The sequence below is a fragment of the Mustela nigripes genome, chromosome 12 (assembly GCF_022355385.1).
Source record: "Mustela nigripes isolate SB6536 chromosome 12, MUSNIG.SB6536, whole genome shotgun sequence".
Classification (NCBI taxonomy): domain Eukaryota; kingdom Metazoa; phylum Chordata; class Mammalia; order Carnivora; family Mustelidae; genus Mustela; species Mustela nigripes.
In genome coordinates, this window is record NC_081568.1 from 79,628,883 (window position 1) to 79,650,513 (window position 21,631).

The 21,631-nt window shown below is 40.7% G+C and overlaps 1 protein-coding gene across 5 annotated transcripts in view; it reads left to right on the forward strand.

Annotated features, from left to right (window-relative positions):
• The window catches only part of ARHGAP26 (Rho GTPase activating protein 26), a 414,796-nt gene that overhangs the window by 290,374 nt on the left and 102,791 nt on the right, over nucleotides 1–21,631 (forward strand). For all 5 annotated transcript variants that reach the window (XM_059417816.1, XM_059417817.1, XM_059417818.1 and 2 more), the window contains one exon: nucleotides 19,129–19,288. In XM_059417816.1, coding sequence (XP_059273799.1) covers nucleotides 19,129–19,288 — 160 coding nt within the window. The remainder of the gene's footprint in view (nucleotides 1–19,128; nucleotides 19,289–21,631) is intronic.

The following is a 21,631-nucleotide window of genomic DNA, read 5'->3' on the forward strand; positions in this document are numbered from 1 at the left end:
GCTACTCTTCTTCTCTTCAATGTCCTGTTGAGTTTGTAGGTGTTCAGAATGGTTTGATAAATATCTAGCTGAACTCCTGGGACCTGATGATATTTAGGTCTCCTGCTCCTCTACCATCTTGCTCCTCCTCCATTTACCTAGAGACTTAATTAATAGGTCTTGCTGGCGATGTGGCTGTTTTTGCGGTGTGGAGATAGTGGAATGCAGAGTCATCAGTGTCCATTAAGTTGGGATTTATTTTTATTTTTTTTAGATTTTATTTATTTATTTGACAGAGATTACAAGTAGGCAGAGAGGCAGGCAGAGAGAGAGGAAGGGAAGCAGGCTCCCTGCTGAGCAGAGAGCCCAATGCGGGGCTCAATCCCAGGACCCTGGGATCACAACCTGAGCCGAAGGCAGAGGCTTTAACCCACTGAGCCCCCCCCAGGCGCCCCCATTAAGTTGGGTTTTAAAACCATATGGGAATCTTGGTGAGACCTGAGGGGGTAGAGGGGCTAGAGTTAGCTTTGAAACCCCTGCCTTAATCAAGGTTCCTAGACAGGCTTCACTGTCACTGAAATCTGGAGTAGATTTAAAAAAACTAACAACAGCACTCTAGTCCAGGGATACATCAGGGATTTAATTTTTCTTTCTCAGCCTGGAATCTATAAGAAAATTTGTAGCTACATTTAAATTTATTCTGCCACTAGCACTCAGTGGCATGGCTTGAGCACTGGCCGAAGAATACTCAACCTGCAGTGCCTAGGATTTCCATAACTGGAGCTCCTCTGCAGATGAGTTCAAAATTAAAAACACACAAGAAAACAATCCACTATCAATCAGTGATGATAGAAACAGTGTACAGAAATATCAAAACCCATGACCTTCAAATAATAAAGTAATAATTTAAAAACCCCACAGAAACCATAAAAATAACTGTTGAAAATAATTAAAAACATATAAAGGGCTTAAAAGCAAAAGAATGGTCAGTTGAAAGAAGCAAATAGAATTTAGAGAAATAAAAAATAATTAAAATTAAAAACTCAGTGGATTAAATAAATACCAGAGTAAACAAAGCTGATGAGAGACTTAGAGAACAGGAAAATAGACCTTTAAAAAAGTGCCAGAATGCAATCCAGAGAAATAATGAAATGGAAAATATTTGAAGTCACATGAAAGACAGAATTAGAAGGTCAAAAATATGTCTGTAAGAGTTATAGAAGGTGAGACAGAATGCAAAGAAGTATCATTTGAAGAGATAAAGGCAGAGAATTTTTTTAATCATGTGGAACCTCAGATCCAGTAATCAAGACCAGCTTTGAAGAGGAGAAAGAAGACTGAGTCTGCACAAATATACATTGTATAGAGAAGGTACAGAGCCCTCTAGACAATGAGAAAACCTATACCAAGAAACTCTTGATTTATAACCTAAGAACCCAACACCATGGCCTACTTGCATGAGAAAATAGCAAAAGAACTTCCTGTCACTAGCTTTGCCCTTGGCACCTCTAGCCCCTGTACTCGTACAAATTAGTTGAATGACTACATACATTTTTCTCCTTGAGCTTCTCTTTTGTGACTGGTATCTTTTAGGTGTAGCATTTTATAGCTAAGCATTATTTGTTAAACTTACTATCTCCTCTGATTTTAGGCTTAATTTTCTCCATTGGTCCAAGTTTGGGGGATTAAACTTCTTTCTTCTAGATTTAGGTTTGTGCATAAAACTAGAATAGTTACTATTTGGCTATTGCCTTAGCAACTCCACTGGCTTCATAGGCAAGAAATGAAATCTCAACATTTTTGTTGTAAACTTGGCCTCTCCTTCTTTCTGCATATGAACTGATCATGTAACTCCTTTTCCTGGACTGCAATAGAGGTCTGAAGCTATAGCTCATTTTGAAAGCATCCCTGAGAGTAAATCATGTGCCAAGACACCTCACCCGAGGACAATCATATAACGGAGTTAAGAAAAAATGGGAATGAAGGTTGGCAGGGGGATACATTTTTATAGATAAGGACAATACAGAAAACTCCTCCAATCCTGATACAATATTCCTCATTTCTTTCTCATTATTTTTCATTTTGTATACCTTGTTAGATATCAACAAGTCCCATGATGTAGGATTGTGACTTACATACCCCCCGTGATTTCTTCCCAGGGGAATAGTGCTTAAATACATGTTTGCTTGGGCCTCCAGATAGTTCTCACTCCTCCCTTTGGTTTCTGTTAACAGAAGGGGATTGTTTTCTCAGCCCCTTGGAGCAACTCTATGTTATTACCCATCACCATTACTGATTTCTCCCCCTTTGTCTTCCTCAGCTTCGGTGCAGGTCAGATCTAATGTGCTTCAGAAAATGTCTTTCTTTAATTACTTTTCATTTTTATTCTTTTCCTAACTCAATCACACACACTGTTGCTTTGAACAGTTTTTTTCCTATCCCCCTCTGTCTGGAAACTAGATTATTAATTTTTTTTTGTCAATGCTGTAATTGAAATGGCCACATTTCATTTTCTGCTGTGTACACTACCTAGAATTTAACTGGACAAGACAGAGAGAGAAGCTGGAGAGGAGGTAGTCTTGAAACATAAAAGCTTTTTATTTTCAAAATGGCTTGGCGTGTGCCCTTCCTGGGACGGGGAGAGCAGCTGCCATGGCAACAGGTGCTAGTCTGGGGGTGGGGCTCAGTGGTGCTGGCAGTACAGGAGTCTAGAGAGTGTGGATCAGTACCCAGGAGCAGTGGTAGCCTCCAGCATGCTTTCTTCAAGTGATTACTGCCATTTTTCATAATTCAGACTCTATGTTATGTACAGATGGGTAGGTTGGTGTTTGGTTTTGCTTCTGAGCTGCATAGAGAGCTCTGAGACAGCAGAGCTGTAAGTCCAGGACATAGGCCTCTAAGCCCCCCTCCATCCATCACAAAGATCTGATTCAGTGCAGTAGGCACCTTCGTGAGGAGACTCCTCTGCTTCATGCAGGCAGATGCAAGCCTTCTTCCTCCACCCTCTTCTCTCCCCTTGATGCAGCTCAGGCATGGGGCTCCCTCCTGGTAAATGCCAGTCTGCTCAGCTGGGAGTTATCAGCATGTAAGTCTTCCCTGTCAGGTCTTCCTAGAAACGCCACCTCAGCCACTTTCAGAAGTTCACCTTCACCACAGACCTCAATAGTGGCCCCCAAGCATGCTTCCTTTTTTTTTTTTTTTAACTCGTTCATAAAGCAAGTTCTTATCATAGGTATTTTATTTTGTTCCCTCCTAGCTCAGAATGCTGAGCCTAATAAAGCCTGCCCAATAATGCTTAGTTCTGCTAATCACTGACTTCCTGCTGCCCCTTAAATCGAGAGATCAGAAACAGATTCAATAGTCAGGGTACCTTTCAAAAGGAGAAGCAAAACTAAAGCTATACAGACACACATCCTGGAGGAGCTGCAGAACACTCTAGACCAAGAGAAAATCTATAAAGGACTCTTGAGTAATAAAGAAGAGTCCCACAGCCATGGCCTACAATTCAAAGTTGGCTTTTAGGATGTTGTGGTCCGCTTACACTGTGTATGTTGTATTACTTGCCAAGGCTCGATGCAGAGAGACTCCCGGTACACTGCTCATGAAAGCTGGATTTCTCACCACAGCCTGCTTCACTCATACCATTCTCTGCCATCTCATCATCATTTCTGCCTCTCTGAGGCTTCCGTTTAGATTTGTCCTCCTCCCCGTCACCATCATCATCATCACCACGACCACCATCCTGCTGTGCACAGTGCTGGGTAGTGTTCAAAGCTTTTTCACCTCTCTTTCTTGCTTTGTCCTTACAGCATCCCTGTGAAGTAGATGGGGGTAGTAATACGATTCTTGTGTGGACTTTGGCAGCCACAGACATTTACGTGGTGCCTCCGAAGTGTGACAACACTCACTGGGATGAGGAGGGATATTTTGAAATCAGTGGGATAGATACTCTGAAGCTTGGGTTCCTGCAAGTCCTTTGGCCAACAGCCTGAAAATAGTTCTAACAAATATTTATTAAGTACTTGTTCTGCCATGTCCTGGGCATACGTTGATAAATAAAGCAGGTATGGCGTTTATCTTTGCGGTAGTTACAAACCAGGTGAGGAGGGGATTAGGTCATTTCCTTTCTGACTGTTTTCATTTGTGGTTCTGAAGTAGACCCCAGGATTATACTCCAGTACCAAATATTGAGCCAGGGAAAATAACCATTATCCAGATTCATAGAGAGGAGTTTAATAGCTCAGTAATATTTTTCATCCCCATTAAATTTCATGAAAGATACCTGGATTATAAGTACAGGAACACCTTAATAGATGTAGAGCTGTATTTGTCTTTAAAAATAGAGGAGGTCATCTTTGGTATGTCTTATTATTTAGCTGTTACTTTTGTTCTGCTTGCCTAGAGACTGATTATTATGTCTGGGCCCTTAATAAAGTCACTGGATCAATAAACATTTAGAAAAAGGGCTGTATCATTAACAATAAAAGAAATGCAACTTAAAGCCAGAGAGACATGACACTGCTTATTACTTATTAAAAACTTGAAAATAATAATGCCTTAGGGTCCAAAGGAACAGACATAGTGAAATATTCTAGGTGAGAATATAAATTGATAAAGATTTTTTAGGTGACAGTTTGGTAATACATATTAAAAGTTTTTATACCCTTTCATCCAGGAATTCTGTTTCTGTGAATTAATTCTAGATGAGTAAAGTTGAACAAAAACATTTATTTGTATTTAAGTTTACTGAACTATTACTGGAAACAAAACATGAAAAACAATCTGAATGTCTAATATTTAATGTCTTAAATATATTATGGAAAGTCCATATGGTGGAATACTATACAACCATAAATATGTTGAGCAAGGCAATAGATGATATTTGAAAAGTTCATGGTAAAGCAGTAAAAACAGGTTGTAAAATTATGTGCAAGCAATATGATTCCACATTGTTTTCAAGTATGAGTGTTTGTGTGTGTATGCCTGGGAAAAGCATAGGCATAATAATATCCATATCTTAAAACATCGGATGAAATTTAATTTTTTCTGATTTTGCAAATTACAGGTGATTTTTATTTTCTTTGTGCTTTTCCATCTTTTTCAGTTATTCTGTAATGAATGCTTTTCCCTTGTAATACTGAAAAAGAAAAAAAAAAAAAAAGAAAAACTTTTGTCTTAGGCTTTTTTTCCTGAATGACAAACACTAAGAGAAAAAATAAAGGACAGATTTTTTTAAATGGCCACTACCCTAAGGACAAAATTGACATCTGATGACAATTACTGATTCTTCTTCAGGAAGACAGAAGCATGTTTCCTAAGTTTACCCCTGTTTGTGTGTCCTGGGTCCACTCGTATGGAAGTCACACATGAGTGCATATGTAAGGGAGTGTGCTACCCACATGGGGGTTTGTGTATGTGTAGTCATGGGTCATAGCCTTGCACTGCCATGGTCCTCAAGGGAGATGCATAGAGCCGTGTGCCCAAAAATGCTACCTGTGCTTGGCTGAGCAGTGTGGTTCACACCCCTGAGTCATGGCCACATGCTCTTGCCTCTGATACCCCAGGTACAGCTAGCTGCAGGCCTCCTGTCCGGAGCCTGAAGAGCTTTCACGTGCATGGAGGCTTCACAAAGTAGGAAAGAGTGGATGCACTAATTCTTTGTTGAAGCCGTTTGCTATTTACACCAGTTTTTTGCCCTTAAATACAAATTCATGGAAAAGACTTGTTTAGGTGAGTGCAAGTACAGGTGACTTTTCTGATATTTTTAGAGTGAACTCTAAACCCTGACCTTTCATAGAGTAGCAGGACTTTCGAACCTTGCTCTTTTCTCCCCTCAAGTTTTCCAAACAAAAATGATCTTTTTTAAAGGCTTACTCTTTTGTTTGTTTCCCGTCCTGTTTAATGATTACATAGCTTTTTACATAACCCAACCAAAGAGAGGCACAATTCAACAGTTATCTTTTGCTATGTGAATTTTAGGAAGGTGACCTTCCCTTTGCAAAACTGAAGGTGACCTTCCCTTTGCAAAACTGAACAGTAAATCTATTAGCCACTTGTTTTTAGGAGGAGCCGCTTCGTAACTGGAATGGGGCAATAGAGATGAATTGCTGCGGAGTTGGGGGGGTTACGGGGGGTGGTATGGGGGGTAGCCAGAAGCCACAAGGCATTCTTAGTGTCATGTGGGACAACATAGGGGTGGCAAAGATTCTGGTGCTTTCAGCTGTGCTAAACAGCTCTTGACACAGACTTCAGAATGCCCATGGAAAGGAAGTGAATTCTAGAATATAACTTCTAAAGAGGTCTCTAGTGATCACTGATGCCTGGGTTTGAAGATAGGACTTCTTAATTGCATTTGTTTGTGTGTATGATTTGTGGTCTTCTCCTAATTCACAGACTTCTAGACTGAACTCTTTAATGGAAGAGCTCAGCTCACATGTCTCCCCTTAGGGAGAGGCATTCCCTAGCTCACCTCAGTTGGTCCTTCTCACCAGTTTTGATCACACACCCCTGTTTATTTCTTCTTACCACTTTCTCAGCCTCACATTCTTATTGTGTTCTTATGTATTTTCTGTCTTCCTAATTGGAATGCAGTGCCAGTATATTGAAGGAAGAATCTTTTCAGTCCAGTTCACTGCTATATCCCAGTGCCTAGTAGTCACGGCATGTCATACGTGTTCAGTCCATAAGGAGGAGGGGATGGAGCAGATGTGGTTCATTTAGGAATACGCAGAAGGCCCGGGTAGTTGGGAGCTATAAATGAGGACAGAAAGGCATGACAGCAGGTTGGAGAGATAGGCAGCATAATAGTCATGTGGGCTATAGTGAGGAGTTTGGAGTTACTTGAGGATCTGATGTTCACATTAAGTTCTTTCATCTCTGAGGATTTATAAATGATCCAGATTAGTTCACTAAAGTCAGCCGTTGCTGGCTTTTCTACTGGGAATTGTACACCCTGGTGTCCCTGAAGTGCTTCTTAAGCCTGCACTGCTTTTCTCATCCCTATCTGCACTGCCATCAACTTGGCATTCTTCACCCACCTTTCCCAATGAGCCTAGCAAAGCAAGGTGACAGCAGATAAGGTGTCAAGCTTTGAGGCCTTCACAAGTGAAAGCATTCCAGAACTTTGTCATTAAACACTTTGATTTCCCCACTGAAGGATGTTGGGTTTGGGCTTTGCGAGTGACACTCTCCCAGAGCCTGAATGTTGGGATCAGGAACGCAGATCTCCACTCCACTGTTTAAATCATTTGGCATCTCTGTTAACCAGATACTCCCTGCTGTTCTCTGCCTAACGACAGGTTGGGTTTCTCACATTGGATCCCTAGTTCCTGCTTGACACTGCACTTTGTTCTATAATTTTCTTCCAAAGAAGCAGAATTCAAGGAGTTTCTAGTTTTGTGCTGCCTATGAGGAAGAGAAATCAGATTTTGCCAGGCATGCATTGAAGTTAAGAACTCTATTGGCATAATTCCCTGATGAATCTATTTTTGTGATTAAGGCAGTATTACAACAGAAGGGTTTGTGTTCATTCTTACTCAACAATATACCGCTACATATAAACATAATTATTTTATACATGTAAATAAATAAGATTAGCTACTGTTCCATTTAGGCTTGAGCTAACATGGAAATTTAAGAAGATAACGGTGTAGTGCAGCAAGGAAATAGGAGAGGTTGGCTCCAAAGTTCAAAAGTGGGGAGACATATGAAGGGGTAACCCACTCAGATTTTTTTCGGTCTTTTATGGGCTATGAAAAGCATGTTGTCTTTTGGAATTCTATTCTTTAGCGTTGGACACATGAACATAGAGAATGTTGATGTTCTGGTGAAATAACACTTCATGGATGTTAGAGATCTGGGACTTCTATCATTGTGAATCCTGTCTGATCTCCAGAACATTCCCATGGGGTCTTGGTTCTTATACATGAAGAGCCATGAACTCTTTAGGACACACTGAAATAATTATTTTTTTCCTCTTAGTTGAATATACACATGGAATTCATAAGTTTGGTTATAGCTCATGTAAGCTTATAAATTTTAGTCGTTTTGGTACATGGGCCCTTAAAATGAAGCCAGCTCTTTCAACCTTGGCCTCTCGATTTGTTTCACACTCACAGTAAGGAATGCAATTTTCTGTCTGTTTCCTTTTTTGGGGTGAAAGTACCCTCATTTTCAAAAATATGCCTGATGAGTTGGTTTTCTGATTTAAAATGTCTCTGTGAAAGGAGATAGATGACCCAGCATGTATGTATGTCATGTGCCTGCATATTTTTTTTTCTGTCAATCTGTCAGTCTCTTACTCTGCAGCTCTGTCATAATCCCATCTGTGGATTTGGAATCTTGGTTTGCCCTACGGGAAGGAATGTGGTCCTTCCCATAAAAAACGAGGCTTTGCATATCATAGGACATGAGGAGATCTGACTGCTTAGTGTCACAGCCACTGTTATGGTTGGAGCTAAGCCACATGATGAAGGGCCATTTGCTTAACCTTTGACTTAGCCCCTTTTGTCCCTGTCTATTGATCTGTAAAAGGATCTGGCTTCAGAAGACTACTATTGGAGGGTGGGAGGTTGGGGTACCAGGTGGTGGGTATTATAGAGGACACAGATTGCATGAAGCACTGGGTGTGGTGAAAAAATAATGAATACTGTTATGCTGAAAATAAATAAAAATAAATTTTAAAAAAATTTTAAAAAAAGAAGACTACTATTTATTTTAATGAATTGAAGGTAGTAAAGATGGCTGAATTCAGAGGGCTTTATAAGGACATGTTTAATATTGGTGCTATTTGTGGGTGACTGCTAGTTGAGTAATAGGTGAACTAGCACCTAGAGGCTGTTACTCTAGGCCTTCATTTCATGTTTGTCTCAACATTCTGTTCTTCTGCCAGCTTCCTAGTAGAGGTCAGCGTAATGACTGAGGGAAAAACGTGGATCAACCTCACAGACTTAACCATGTTAACACAGACATAGGTCAAAGGCACAGTGCCTGATAGATTTTAGTTACTCAGCTAAATCATAAAAGTGCTGTATTTTAGTCTTTACAGGTCTTAAATTCTCTGAATGTGTTTTATGCTGGTTTGTGAAGTTCTTCTGTCTCATATTCTATGGAGTTTGAGCCTGTAAGTCTTAGTAACTGAGACCTTTCTGAGTCTACAAGGAGGGGTGACAGGTATTGTTATCCCTCTGATCAGAATTTTCTCATTGCTTTTCATCTCATTGAGTCAAGAACAAAGCTCTTAAAGTTTTATAGGATTTGCCAGGCCCAAGTCCATTGCCTGTCTGACTTCTCCTAATACTTTCCCCCATGCTCACTATGTGTCAAGCACACTCACTGGCTTTCCTCTGGTTGTGCCAGCATGCCACACATGTTCCTCCCTGAGGTATCTGCATCTTTTGTTTGCTCTTGGTACCTTTCTTCCCAGAGATCTGCGAAATTTGTGTGGCATGCTTTCTTCCCTCCTCCAGGTTGTTTGTGTATGTCTTTTTCACAGTGATACCTTCCCTGACCACCCTGTCTCACATTGTTAATAGTCCCTCAATTGTCCCTTCCCACCATATATTTTATTTTTTTATTGTCTGTCCTACCCCAAAATAATGTAAGCTTCTTACAGGGGGAAATTTGGGGAAGTGTCTGTTTTGTTCACTGTTCTATCTCTAGCACCTAAAGCAGTCCCTGGCACATAGTGGACAATCGAAAATATTTGATCATTGAAAAATACATTGTACACTATTGGCCTCTGTTCTGGATCACCTTGTACCTCTTCCCTCGGATAGAAAGTCCTCAGGCAACTTCTCTATGATCTGACTTTTTGGACAGTGCTTCCCTAAAACTGATAAGGCTAACCCACTGAAGGAAGGTGTTGCCACCAACAGGAACTGATAGAGTTGCCGCACTTGGTACCATCAGGTTGGCTTGCACAGAGGCAACTTTTAAACCTCCTCTTCTATGTTCTGGCATCTCTAACTTGATTGGAGAATGTAAGCTTCAAAATAAATAAATCATTGGTAATGAATGTGAAATGACCTTAGAAACTCTAAAATGCTTTGAAAATGGTAATTCCATTGGACTTGAGAATGTTTCAAATTGTTGTACAATTTGAAATAGTTAAGTAATTTTCCAGGAAGAAGTGTTCTGTGGGCCAGCCTCCCTGTAGATTTTTTTTTTTTAACATGAGTACAGTTCCTCCCCATCCAGGCATGTGAACTGGGTCCTAGAATATAGCTACAAGCTAGAACCTGAACTGACCATGACCAGAGAGGGGAAAGCTCACCAGTTAACACCTGGATGGAAGGCATGTGCCTTCTTTGTGTGTGAGACTATTCAACCAGCAAGTGGCTAGTTGAATAGGACAGGACAAATGAGCTCAGATTGGCCTGTTGTTAGTCTTTAAATGACTGTGACTAGTTTCAGAAGATGAGGCAGCTTAGCAAAAGTAAAATTCTCATTCTTAACAAAACCCAGCCTATTCTGAAAGGGGCCAATAATTCCCATGACCCAGATCAGTTTTCTACCAATAGAAAAGTTTAGTTTTTATAATGTTGATGGGCAGTGATGAACCTGATACACTTGTTTGCTTTCCAAACATCCTTTTAAAAATAATCAGGTTCTTCTTTTACTCATGATCTCTTTAAGGTTAGGCTTTGTAGAAAAGAAGAGAGGCACATAGGACAAAATGGCAACCTGTACACACAGGACACAAACACACACACATACATGCACACACACACCCCACCACCACCACCACCACACCACACACACACACACATACACACACACACACAGCATTGTCCCACAGTATGTAAGAGCAGTAGCTCTGGAATCAAACACCCTGGTAGACTCCCTGGCTTCGGATTCCATCTCTACCACTTATTTGATACATGACCCTGGACAAATTGCTGAGTTTTTAGCATTAACTACTTCATGTGGGACAGTAGTAGAAGTTACCTTGTAGAGTTATTGTAAAGATTAAATGAGATAATCGAATGAGTGCTTCATTCCTGACTTAGAGTAAGTGCTGAGTTGCTGTTATTATTGATGACCATTTTCATATTTGGAGATAGGCAAGAAGTACGGGAGGTTTTCAGGAAGGGATGACAAAAGAAAAAGACACAGGAGACACTATTCCAGAAGGTTTTGTAAGTATATTAAAAGGAGATTGGTGTAATATCATGAGCTTACAATATATTATATAATGCATATTAGGTAATGCATGTAATAATGATAATCTTACCCTATGAATATTTTAAGGTCTTCATACCTTCCAGATTAGCAGTGTGGGCAAGAACTGTGTGGTTTGTTATATGCCTTCACTGTCAAGGTGAGCTGCTCTGGCTACTCCAACAGCTATCCCCAGCTTGGCAAACTCTAAGACCCCAATAGGTTACAAGGACGTCTACACCAGACATTTAGTGCAGCTGAGCCTTGATACCCTTAGATAAAGGTGGCCTCCCAAAGTGTGTTCATGTCCCCCCCACCACCCATATCTGATATGGACAAACCCTATCTAGGCCCTGGGGGTGTGGCATTGAGGGAGGTTACTGCCATCTCTTTTCTCTTGGAATCAGTGGGGAAGACAGACAATGACAATTCCATGAATGATGACCTAATTCAGTAAGTGCCAAGAAGGAGAATTGAGGAATTAGCATTGTAATAAGATAACCTGGCCTAGTACAGAGTGTCTAGAATGACTTCCCTGAGGAAGCAAGAGTGGTAAGTAGTAAAGAGCCAGATCAAGAGGGGCTGCAGAGCTTCCCTGGTGAAGAGATCAGCATGATAAAGGAAGGCTCCCAATCCTAAAGAGATTTTTAGCCCACAGATTGATGAGCAAAGGAGACATGGTGGCAAAGGGCCTGGAAAGGTTAGGTGGGCCATTCCAGAATCTTGAAGGTCATGCCAGGGTTTCCATCTTGAAATTGAAAATAGTCAGAATTCTTTGGTGGGTTTTAAATAGGTAGTAGTGTTGCATTGGAGGAAACCAGAGTGGAAATAGAGCTGGTCGCACACTCTTTTCCTTTTGTGTGAAGAGTTCTTAGCACCAAGTGTGCTTCTTGTAAGCAGGTAATGGAGTTGACATATATGGAACTGGGCAATACTTAACACCTTAGCAGTGAGGTTCACTCATCTGAAATACACTTTATACATTTCACTAAAAGCAGAGAAGACACTGGAAGTTATTCACAAAGCTTTGAGACCTTGGATAAAAGCAGTGCAGTCTGGATGGATGGACATATGACCATAATTATCTTTGGTGTTGGGTGGAGAAGGTGTGGTTGGGAAACTATCCTTCCAGCCACTACTGTTTATTGTTTTGTTTTTTGGTTTTTGTTGTTGTTGTTGTTGTTTTCAATTTGCTCTTCTCTCTCAGTCTTACAGTGCTGATACTCTTTCATCATTAGGAAGAAGCTGTCTGTGCCAGTCAGCCACAAATGGAATGCTCTCAGATTTGAGGGGTCTTTCCCCATTTCCATGATTGTATCAGGCATGCAGCCATTTTCACTGCAGGAAAGGAGAAGAAACAGTGGTTAGTCCAGTATCATTCTCAAAGGCATAAACACTTTATCTCCTAAGTTTTGGGGTTTTTTCTTCCCCTTCTTCTAATTTTGTAATTTGAGTGATAAATGTAGGAACAGCATTTTTTTGTTGTTTTGTTACATTCACTACTTTACTTACCACAGGCTCAAATATGTTAACTTCTCTGTATATTCATTTTTGGTTGAGTTTTCTAAGGAAAAGCTTGCCTCTTTTAGCCTAGGCTGAACTGACCCTAAGTGGTTTGGGAATTACAAAGTGCCATGGTGAAGAGTATGGGCTTCCTCTCCTGGCTCTGCCCTTTGTGGGCCTTGTAGCCTCAGGCAAATTACCTAACTTCCCAGCACCTTCATTTCATCATCTGTAAAACGGCAGCAGTAGCCTTACCTACCCACCTCAAAGGGTTCTCTTAAAGATTATATCCACCATAAGCACTAACTGAATTGCTCAAAGCATTAAGTATGGCTTCTCACTGGGTGACTATTCCCAGAAGGATGTTGACAGGTGAGCACGACCCCAGTCAGTACACAGAACAATTTATTTTAAACTCTATTTCTGGAGCCAGGCATTGGGACAACCCAGCAAATCTATATTTATGGCTCTGATGGGTTTCCTTGGCACAGGCCTCCCTAGCACCATTTAGACTGGTGGTATCGAGGCCACACACACACACACACACACACACACACACACACACAGAATGGCTGACTTACTAGGGAACTTGTAGCCACTGGGAGCAGGGATTCCCCTTACCACTCCTCATTATAGACTAAGGATGAATTTGAAGTTGTTGAAAGAAACCACATTACCTGTCCTGAAAATTAAATCTGACTTGTTGGCCACAAAAAAAGTATAGTTCCAAAGCTTCATCTCCAGCTCACCCTTCTCAGCCCTAGAGCTTAGAGCTTCTCTGCCTGTGGATGTTAGTAGAGAGAAGAGTGATACTGATGATAGCTTCAGTGCCCGCCCGCCCAACCACTTTCGGAATAGGTAACCCCGGGGCCTGCCTAGTCCTTCCTGCCTGTGTGCTCCAATGGATGTCCTTCAGATCATGATCCAGCCCCCAGTCCAGAGATGTTCGTGAGAGGAGGTAACAGTTGGTGTAGAAATATCCCATAGAATGACTGTGAACATAATCATTTAGAGGACCAAACTCTGTGTGGCCTCCAGGCAGAGGAATGTCTGGAGCCAGGCTTTGCAGGGAGGTGAGCTTTGGATGGGGAGAACTTGCAAAGCAGGCCAGGGACAAAGCTGTGCTCCTAAAGGCCAAGTGAGCTTGGTGGGTTTGCTGTTGGTTGTAAGGCTCCCAGTCTCTCATGCGAGAGATTCTTGGAGGGAAGTGATGGAAAATAAGTAATACTATCTTCTGAACTTTTCTAAAGTTTTGGTGTATTTTGTAATTTTTAAAAAGGAAGAAAGAAAAACAAAAGGATAATAAGAGAAGAAATACAAAGAGACGGGGTAACGGAAGTCCTGAAAATATAGGTGGAGGAGTGAGGGCTCTTTGCCCTAGATAGAAGCAAGTCCTTCAAGGTTCCTGCACAGGATACCAAGTGACAGCACCAAACACTATGACTTTAAATTGGCAGTTGCTGCTACTTCTCCCATTATCATCACCACTGCCTTGACTGCCACCATGAACATCAGCAGCTCTTTTATTAAGCCATTATTTCAGGCCAAGAGATTTATTCACCTCATCTTACTTAATCAGCCTTAATGCTTGATGAGGTAGGTATTACTGCTCCTGTTTTACAGGTGAAAACACAAGTTTGGAAATGACAAGTGACTTGTCTGCTGTCTTCCAGCTGGGAATATCTGTCTGACTCCAACAACTATGCTTAATGTGCCTTACTGTCTCCTTTAGCCATTTTTTTCCATATTTGTAAATTGGACATAATATTTGTACTCGATACCGGTAGAGTAGCATTTTTCAAATTTTAAGTCGTGACACACTAGTGGGGCGTGAAACTGATTGAGGTTTGAATAGAATCGAAAATACCAACATTCATCACCCTTATTATTCCTGAAACTTTTGTTTCTGGTTTGTGTGTGTGTCTTTCTGTTTATGTATGCGTGTCCTAAGTGAAATATTACATAGGGAAATGTGTTCCCTACCATGGGACATTGTCAGAAAGCTTTGTGTTTTTGAGATACCACGAAGGTCAAATAAACATAAAACGTTGTTGCAGGGTTCCTTCGAAACTCTAAAACACCCTTCAAGTGGAAATTAGGATCATTATGTAACCTTGGAACATGAAGAACAGCATAGCAGGCAAGTGTCACTGTGCTGTTATACCAGCCATACAGTCCACTGCAAGGAGAACTAACCTGTCACCACATTGTGTCCAGGACTTAGCCTTGATACTCCTTCCTTGACACAGCACTCCAGGCCTCAAGATGGAAGCTTGCAAATGCAATAAAAATAAGCTTATGTTTTGTTGGCGGACGTCAGGACCAGTCTGGTTAAAAAGCACTAATTAGCACTTGCACAGTCATGGCTCTCATTTAAACAACAGGAAAACAGATTGTGATCCCTATAACAGCACAGGGGCACTGCATTACAAGGCCCAAAGGAGTTGACGTCTCTCTCTTCCTCTCATAACACTCTCCATTACCATCCTCATCTGGAAATGATTTACCTCCTTCCACCTCTCAAAGGTCATCAGACAATCCAGAGTCCTCACCCATTTTTCTTTTCACAAAGGTGCAAGAGGACCCTCTGCCATGGCCATTTTCCTTGGAACGTGCTCTTCTCATTAATTACATTTCATGAGGGAACTGCTGGGAACATGGGGTGCCAGTCCCCCAACAACTGCCCTGAAGGCATTCTCTTAAGGAGATGGCCTGCTTTTCAGCTCATTTAACAAACTCAGTGGTCACAAAAAGACCTGGGTCTCCCCCAGGTTGAAATCACATGTTTAACTGTGTTCTGCAAGCTGTAAAGGAAGCCTGTAGAATTGGCAGTTTATGCAGAAGGCACCCATGGACAGAAAAGTTCATGTGAACCTAAGGAACTGAAAGGCATGTCAAAGACTCCTTCAGTGGAATGTGCAATGCACAAGAAACTTTTGTTTCTTGTCAAGACTCAACATGACACTCTGGACTACGTGAGGAAGAACTCAAGCAGCTCAATTACCAACCCAGAAAGCAGGCTCTCAGTGTTTTACAGACCTTACTAATGAATGAATCCCATGGCCTCTGCTGGACCAGCCTTTCCAGTGCTCTGCCAGCCTGCCTCCCACACATCTGCAAATTTGTCAAGCTATAATGGATGGCTGGTGCCAGTAGAGGCTGAAGTCTATGCCTCTCTCCTCAGGATACATAGAGATCTCAAGCCATTAATAATTCATTCTAGAGTAATGAACATAGCCATATGAACTTGTGAGCAGTAATAATCAAGTGACAGATCAATTTATTACTTCAGTATGCCAAAAGATAATGGTAGTTAGTTACAAAAGTTACGACTTTCCTCCCTAAAAAGTTTCATAAGCCTTAGATCAATGTGTTTTTTAGGTTCTAAAATAAAATGGATCGTTAAAAAGGAAATGAATTATGTTGGGTAGTGGCCTCAAACCTTGTTATATTCAGAATTGCTTATCTAAAATCACTGTACCTTTTTTCCCAATGCCTTTGAGCATTGGGGCCTGCAAATTAGAGTAATTGTTATTCATTAATTAAATCTTAAGAAATGAAACACAGCTCCAGACTTTGAAAAGGGAGGTTGGAATAGTTGAGATATATTTGCCTCAAAAAATCATCAATAATAATTGAAGGTTTTATGAGTAAGTGGCTGAATTGGGAACAGTTGTTTTATGCCTACCCAAATACATTCCATTTAACACCTCATGAACATTTGTTGGACCTCTCCTGGGCCAGACACTGTGCTCAGTGCTAGTGTTACCACCTAAATTCAGCGCAGTCTCTATCCTAAGGCAGTGGTAGAGACATTACTAACATGTAATAAAGGTAATACTTCTGGCTCCATTGAGAGCTGGAGGATTGGAGAAAGACTGAACAGAGACTTCAGAAAGGAGTGGGCTATTTGAGAAGAGTAAGAGAACACTCTAGGCAGTGAAGTGACAAAGGCAGATAGGTGGGAAATTGGAAAGAGGATGGATAGTAAATTACTATAATAATAATCACTGTGTTTCCCCCACATTAATATTTAATCTGTGCAACCCCCTCATGAAGTAGACATATTATTCACCTTCCCTCCCCTTCAAAGATGAGCCCAAAGCTTAGACATTGAATCATTTGTCCAGAGACCCAGAGTTGGGAGGTGACAGGGGAGGGCTTAGGGGTGAGTTGGGAAAAGGTGTATTACTTCAATAGAGTCTGGGCTTTACATTAAAGACAATGGAGCCCATCAAATGTATATAATCATTATCAGAACAGTCAAACAATAGCAGCATTGCTAAACACTTTATACACGCTGTGTCATTGTGTTGTCTCCCAACAACCCAGTAAGGTTTGAGGCCATTGTAGTTTTCAGCAGAGGAATGACTTAATCATAGTTGCATTATAAGCAAACTGGTGGTGGCAGTCAGGATAAAACCGACCCTAGAGATGCTAGTCAGAGATCCTAGTGAGGAGGCTGTGGGTTTAGTCAGATGTAGTGTTGATGGTAAAAAGTGATCATCATCCAAACCATATGTTTTTATATTGGTCTCCAATTTAAAAGTACTTTCATACATAAATAGCTTGTTGACTCATTTACACAAGAGACTTTTGTGGCCGGCAAGGTAAGTCTAATGACTTTGCTCATTTGGGAGGGGGAAGTATAAGGGCACAGAATTTACTTCCTGCACATAGGAGTCCATGATGAAAGGAGTGATGTTACTAGCAGCCTGTAAATAGGCATACTTGCTGATCGACTGAATTACAGAACCAAAGTCTTTCTCCCTTGATGGGTAAGAACTTGGCCCTTTGCATAATGCTTTCAGAAACATGATACAGCTCTGGGTAGATGGGAAGCTATGTAAGTAAATCAAGACATTTCACCAAGACTCAAAAAATGTTTGCAAAATATTTTTATGTGGACCAGAAATAGGCCAGTACATCAGTGGCAGCTCTACTTGCTTAGCAGTGAAAAAACAAATTTTCTTAGTACCTGGCTGGTTCGACGGTTAAAATTTGACAGACCTAACTACTCCCTGCCCCTTTCAGTGGAGACAGTTTTTATGGCATTAGACTTTTAGCCCTAGAAAATTATAGAAAGGTCTATATCTGTTGATAAAATTGGTTGGTGTAGTAATTTCAGTGAAGTCTCAGTTTCACAACCAGCACTTAAGGCAGTAGAACGTCTTCTCCTCCTACAAAATAGAAGTATTCAAGAGAAACAGTACAGGCATAGAATTGTGTGAGAAAAAAAAAAAAAAAACTCTCTATAAATGGCACCAAATGCTAGGGAGGTATGTCTGTGCAAACTGCTATCTCTGTCCAATTTCTCTCTAGTCTCTAGTAATGAATAGTTTCCTTTTTCTAACAGGTGATTTAGGGAAGACCCTAATATTTTCTTAACAATACTAAATTGGGCTTAACTTTTAACTTATTTGTTGTCAGTAGATTATTTGTATATTTTTAAACACAGGGCCCACAAATGAACAATTGAGTTTTATGGCTATGTCATAGTGGTCAGGTTTGGAGTTCATACTCATGTTTTGAGTAGTATTTACCCAAAAATACGTGTATGTATTTAGCAGATTACTTAGATATAGCTACTGCTGACCCTGTGTGTTCCTCAGACTTTGAGTATAAGTGACAGTATAAACACAGCCATACACATGGGTACATGGTAGTGCATTTTTATTTGTTTATGCCACATGTTTCCCTTAATGTAAGCCACATGTTTAATGCAATGGGGTTTAATACTCTGAGCCTAAAGTGCTGAATTTCCCAAGATCTTTTCATCTTAAAAATTAGGTCTGTTTCATGCCTGTATTTACAAATGTGCTAAAGCCATCAAGAGTTTTTATATTTGGGGGCGCCTGGGTGGCTCAGTGGGTTAAGCCGCTGCCTTCGGCTCAGGTCATGATCTCAGGGTCCTGGGATCGAGTCCCGCATCGGGCTCTCTGCTCAGCAGGGAGCCTGCTTTCTCCTCTCTCTCTGCCTGCCTCTCTGCCTACTTGTGATCTCTCTCTGTCAAATAAATAAATAAAATCTTTTTAAAAAAAAGAGTTTTTATATTTGCATTAGAGAAAATGCTAAAGATCACAATGGTTTAACCAGCAGCAAAGTATAAAAGTCATAACTAAGAGAGATGAGCACTTAGCTGGATTTGCAGAGCAGGCATTCAGATGTGCAAACTTTCACATTTTGGAGGGCAGCTGCTTTGGTTGGTTGGTTGGCTGTTGGTTGGTTGGTAGGCAAAACAAAATTGGGTAAAGGAGTGTCATGTCCTGAAAGAGCAAAATAGCTGAGTACTGAAGATTTTTGAAAACTGGAGGACAAAAATTACAAGTAGAGAAGTCTCTCTTTGGACTTGAAGACATCTTAAGATGTCCCACAGTCTGGCTCCTATCAGATGAGGAGTCTGAAGATAGGGAAGGCACAGGGAAGTCAGCTATCTATTTGTACTGTCTTTCTCTCATCTGTGCCTTTTCTTTTCCTTCCTCCCAGTGTTGCTAACAACCACAAGCAGAATTTGATGACAGTGGCAAACCTTGGCGTGGTGTTTGGACCTACCCTGCTGCGTCCTCAGGAAGAAACAGTAGCAGCCATCATGGACATCAAGTTTCAGAATATTGTTATTGAGATCCTAATAGAAAATCATGAAAAGGTAATATATCACTGGTTACTGTGAGTGAAGAATTTTCCTTGGGGGAAAGCCAAGTTGGAAATGGCATTCAGGTTGGTGCAGGTTCCTACTGCTAATGCCTCTTACGCCATGAAGCTGCTTTTGATGGTTGGCGATGTTGGTGATGGTCATCATCTTGTCATGGCAACAGGTACCAAATGGAGAGAAGGACAGCAGTGGTGGTTATGGTAGTGATAATGGTGGGCAACATTGGTTGAGCATTTCTTCTGTACTGAGCACTGTGCTAAGTGCTTTATATGGGTTGTAACTATATCCTCGTAATAATCCAATGAAGGAGGGACTCTGACGAGCTTCCTTTAGAAAATGCCCCTTAGTCATTTTTTACATGGTTGTCTTCTCATGAATTTGAGGTTTTTCCCCTTACTATTAGGGAGAGTAAACTTTTTATTACATATAGTGCAAATATTTTTCCTTATCTGTAGTTTACCCTCCCGTTCTCTAAATGGTGTAATTTTTCATACTGTGTGTATTTTGGGGGGAGTTTGTCTTTTCTTTTAGGGCACTGGAGTTTCTTGTCCTTCTTAAAATGATCTCCCTCGTCTCACATAATAAAATATGTCAACACAGAGCTGCCCTTAGAAAACTTGGGTGGGGGCCATGAATTTTTATACATCTGTCCCACCTTAGTTTCTAGTGGCACATCCTTAAGAAGTCTCTCAGAACTTATAGGGTTCCCTAAAACACCATTTGACAGCCACAGTGCTGGGACATAATAAAAAATAATTTTAAAATGTTGTCTATCCTAATTGAAAACTCGACCTAGAATGGTGATTTAACTGTGCTAGATAACCTGCAAACTGAATCTGTAATCAGACCACTTTTTATCACTTGTCTGCACTGAAAATACTCTAACATAAGCCATCATCATCTCTTGTCTCGATACAACAACAGCATCCTAATTTATTTCCTTCTTCTACCCTTGGCCAATTTTTTTTTAAAGATTTTATTCATTTATTTGTCAGAAAGAGAGGGAGAGAGAGAGCACAAGCACGGGGAGCAGCAGGCAAAGAGAGAGGCAGGCTCCTGGTTGAGCAAGGAGCCTGATGTGGGGCTTGATCCCAGGACCTTGGGATCCTGACCTGAGCCGAAGGCAGATGCTTAACCGACTGAGCCACCTAAGCACCCCTTGGCCTGTCTATTTTGATAACAGCCACCAGAGTGGAATTTTTAAAGTACTAAATCAAATTATATCATTTGTCTGCTAAGAACTTTCCGTGGCTTCCTGTTTCAGGGCGTGAAAGTCAGAGCCCTTACAAGAACCTGGAAGGTCCTACCCAGGCTCTGCTCTTGCCTCTGTTACTTACCTCATCTCATCTATGGCCTGCTATTTTACTTCACTCCTGTGGCTGCTTTGACTGCTTGCTGTTCTTACACATTGCAGCATGCCCAGCTCAAGGCTTTTGCAGTTGTTCTTTCCAGTACTTGGAATAGTCTTCCTCCATGTAACTTAAGAGCATACTTCCTCACCTCTTTTAGGTCTTCTAAGTGAGGCCTATGTAGACCTCTCTATTTATTTATTATTATTACTTTTTTATTATGTTAGTCACCATACTGTACATCTTCAGTTTTTGATGTAGTGTTCCATGATTCATTGTTTGCGCATAACACCCAGTGCTCCATGCAATACGTGCCCTCCTTAATACCTGTCACTGAGCTAACCCATCCCCCACCCCAATGCCCTCTAAAACCCTCAATTTGTTTTTCGGAGTCCATAGTCTCTCATGGTTCACTTTTGGGTTTTCCACATAAAGTATCATAGCCTCACTCAAAAAAATAGAAAAATCCAAAATACACAAACTATCTTTACACCTTAAAGAACTGGAGAATCAACAACAAATTAAGTCTAACCCATGCACAAGAAGGGAAATAATTAAGATTAGAGCAAAGAAATCAGTGAATTAGAAACCAGAAATACTGTAGAATACATCAACGAAACTAGAAGCTGGTTCTTTGAAAAAATTAATAAGATCAATAAACCACTGGCCAGACTTATCCATAAGAAAAGAGAAATGACCCAAATTAATAAAATAATGAATGAAAGGGGAGAGATCATGACTAACAACAAGGAAATGGAAACAGTCATTACTAATTTTTATTAACAGCTATATGCCAATAAATTAAGCAACCTGGAAGAAATGGTTGCATTCCTGGAAACCTATAAACCAAGACTGAAACAGGAAGAAATTGACAACCTGAGTAGACCAATAACCAGTAACAAGATTGAAGCAGTGATCAAAAACTTCCCTAAAAACAAGAGTCTAAAACCTCTCTATTTAAAATTGCATATAGTCCCAACTCCAGCAT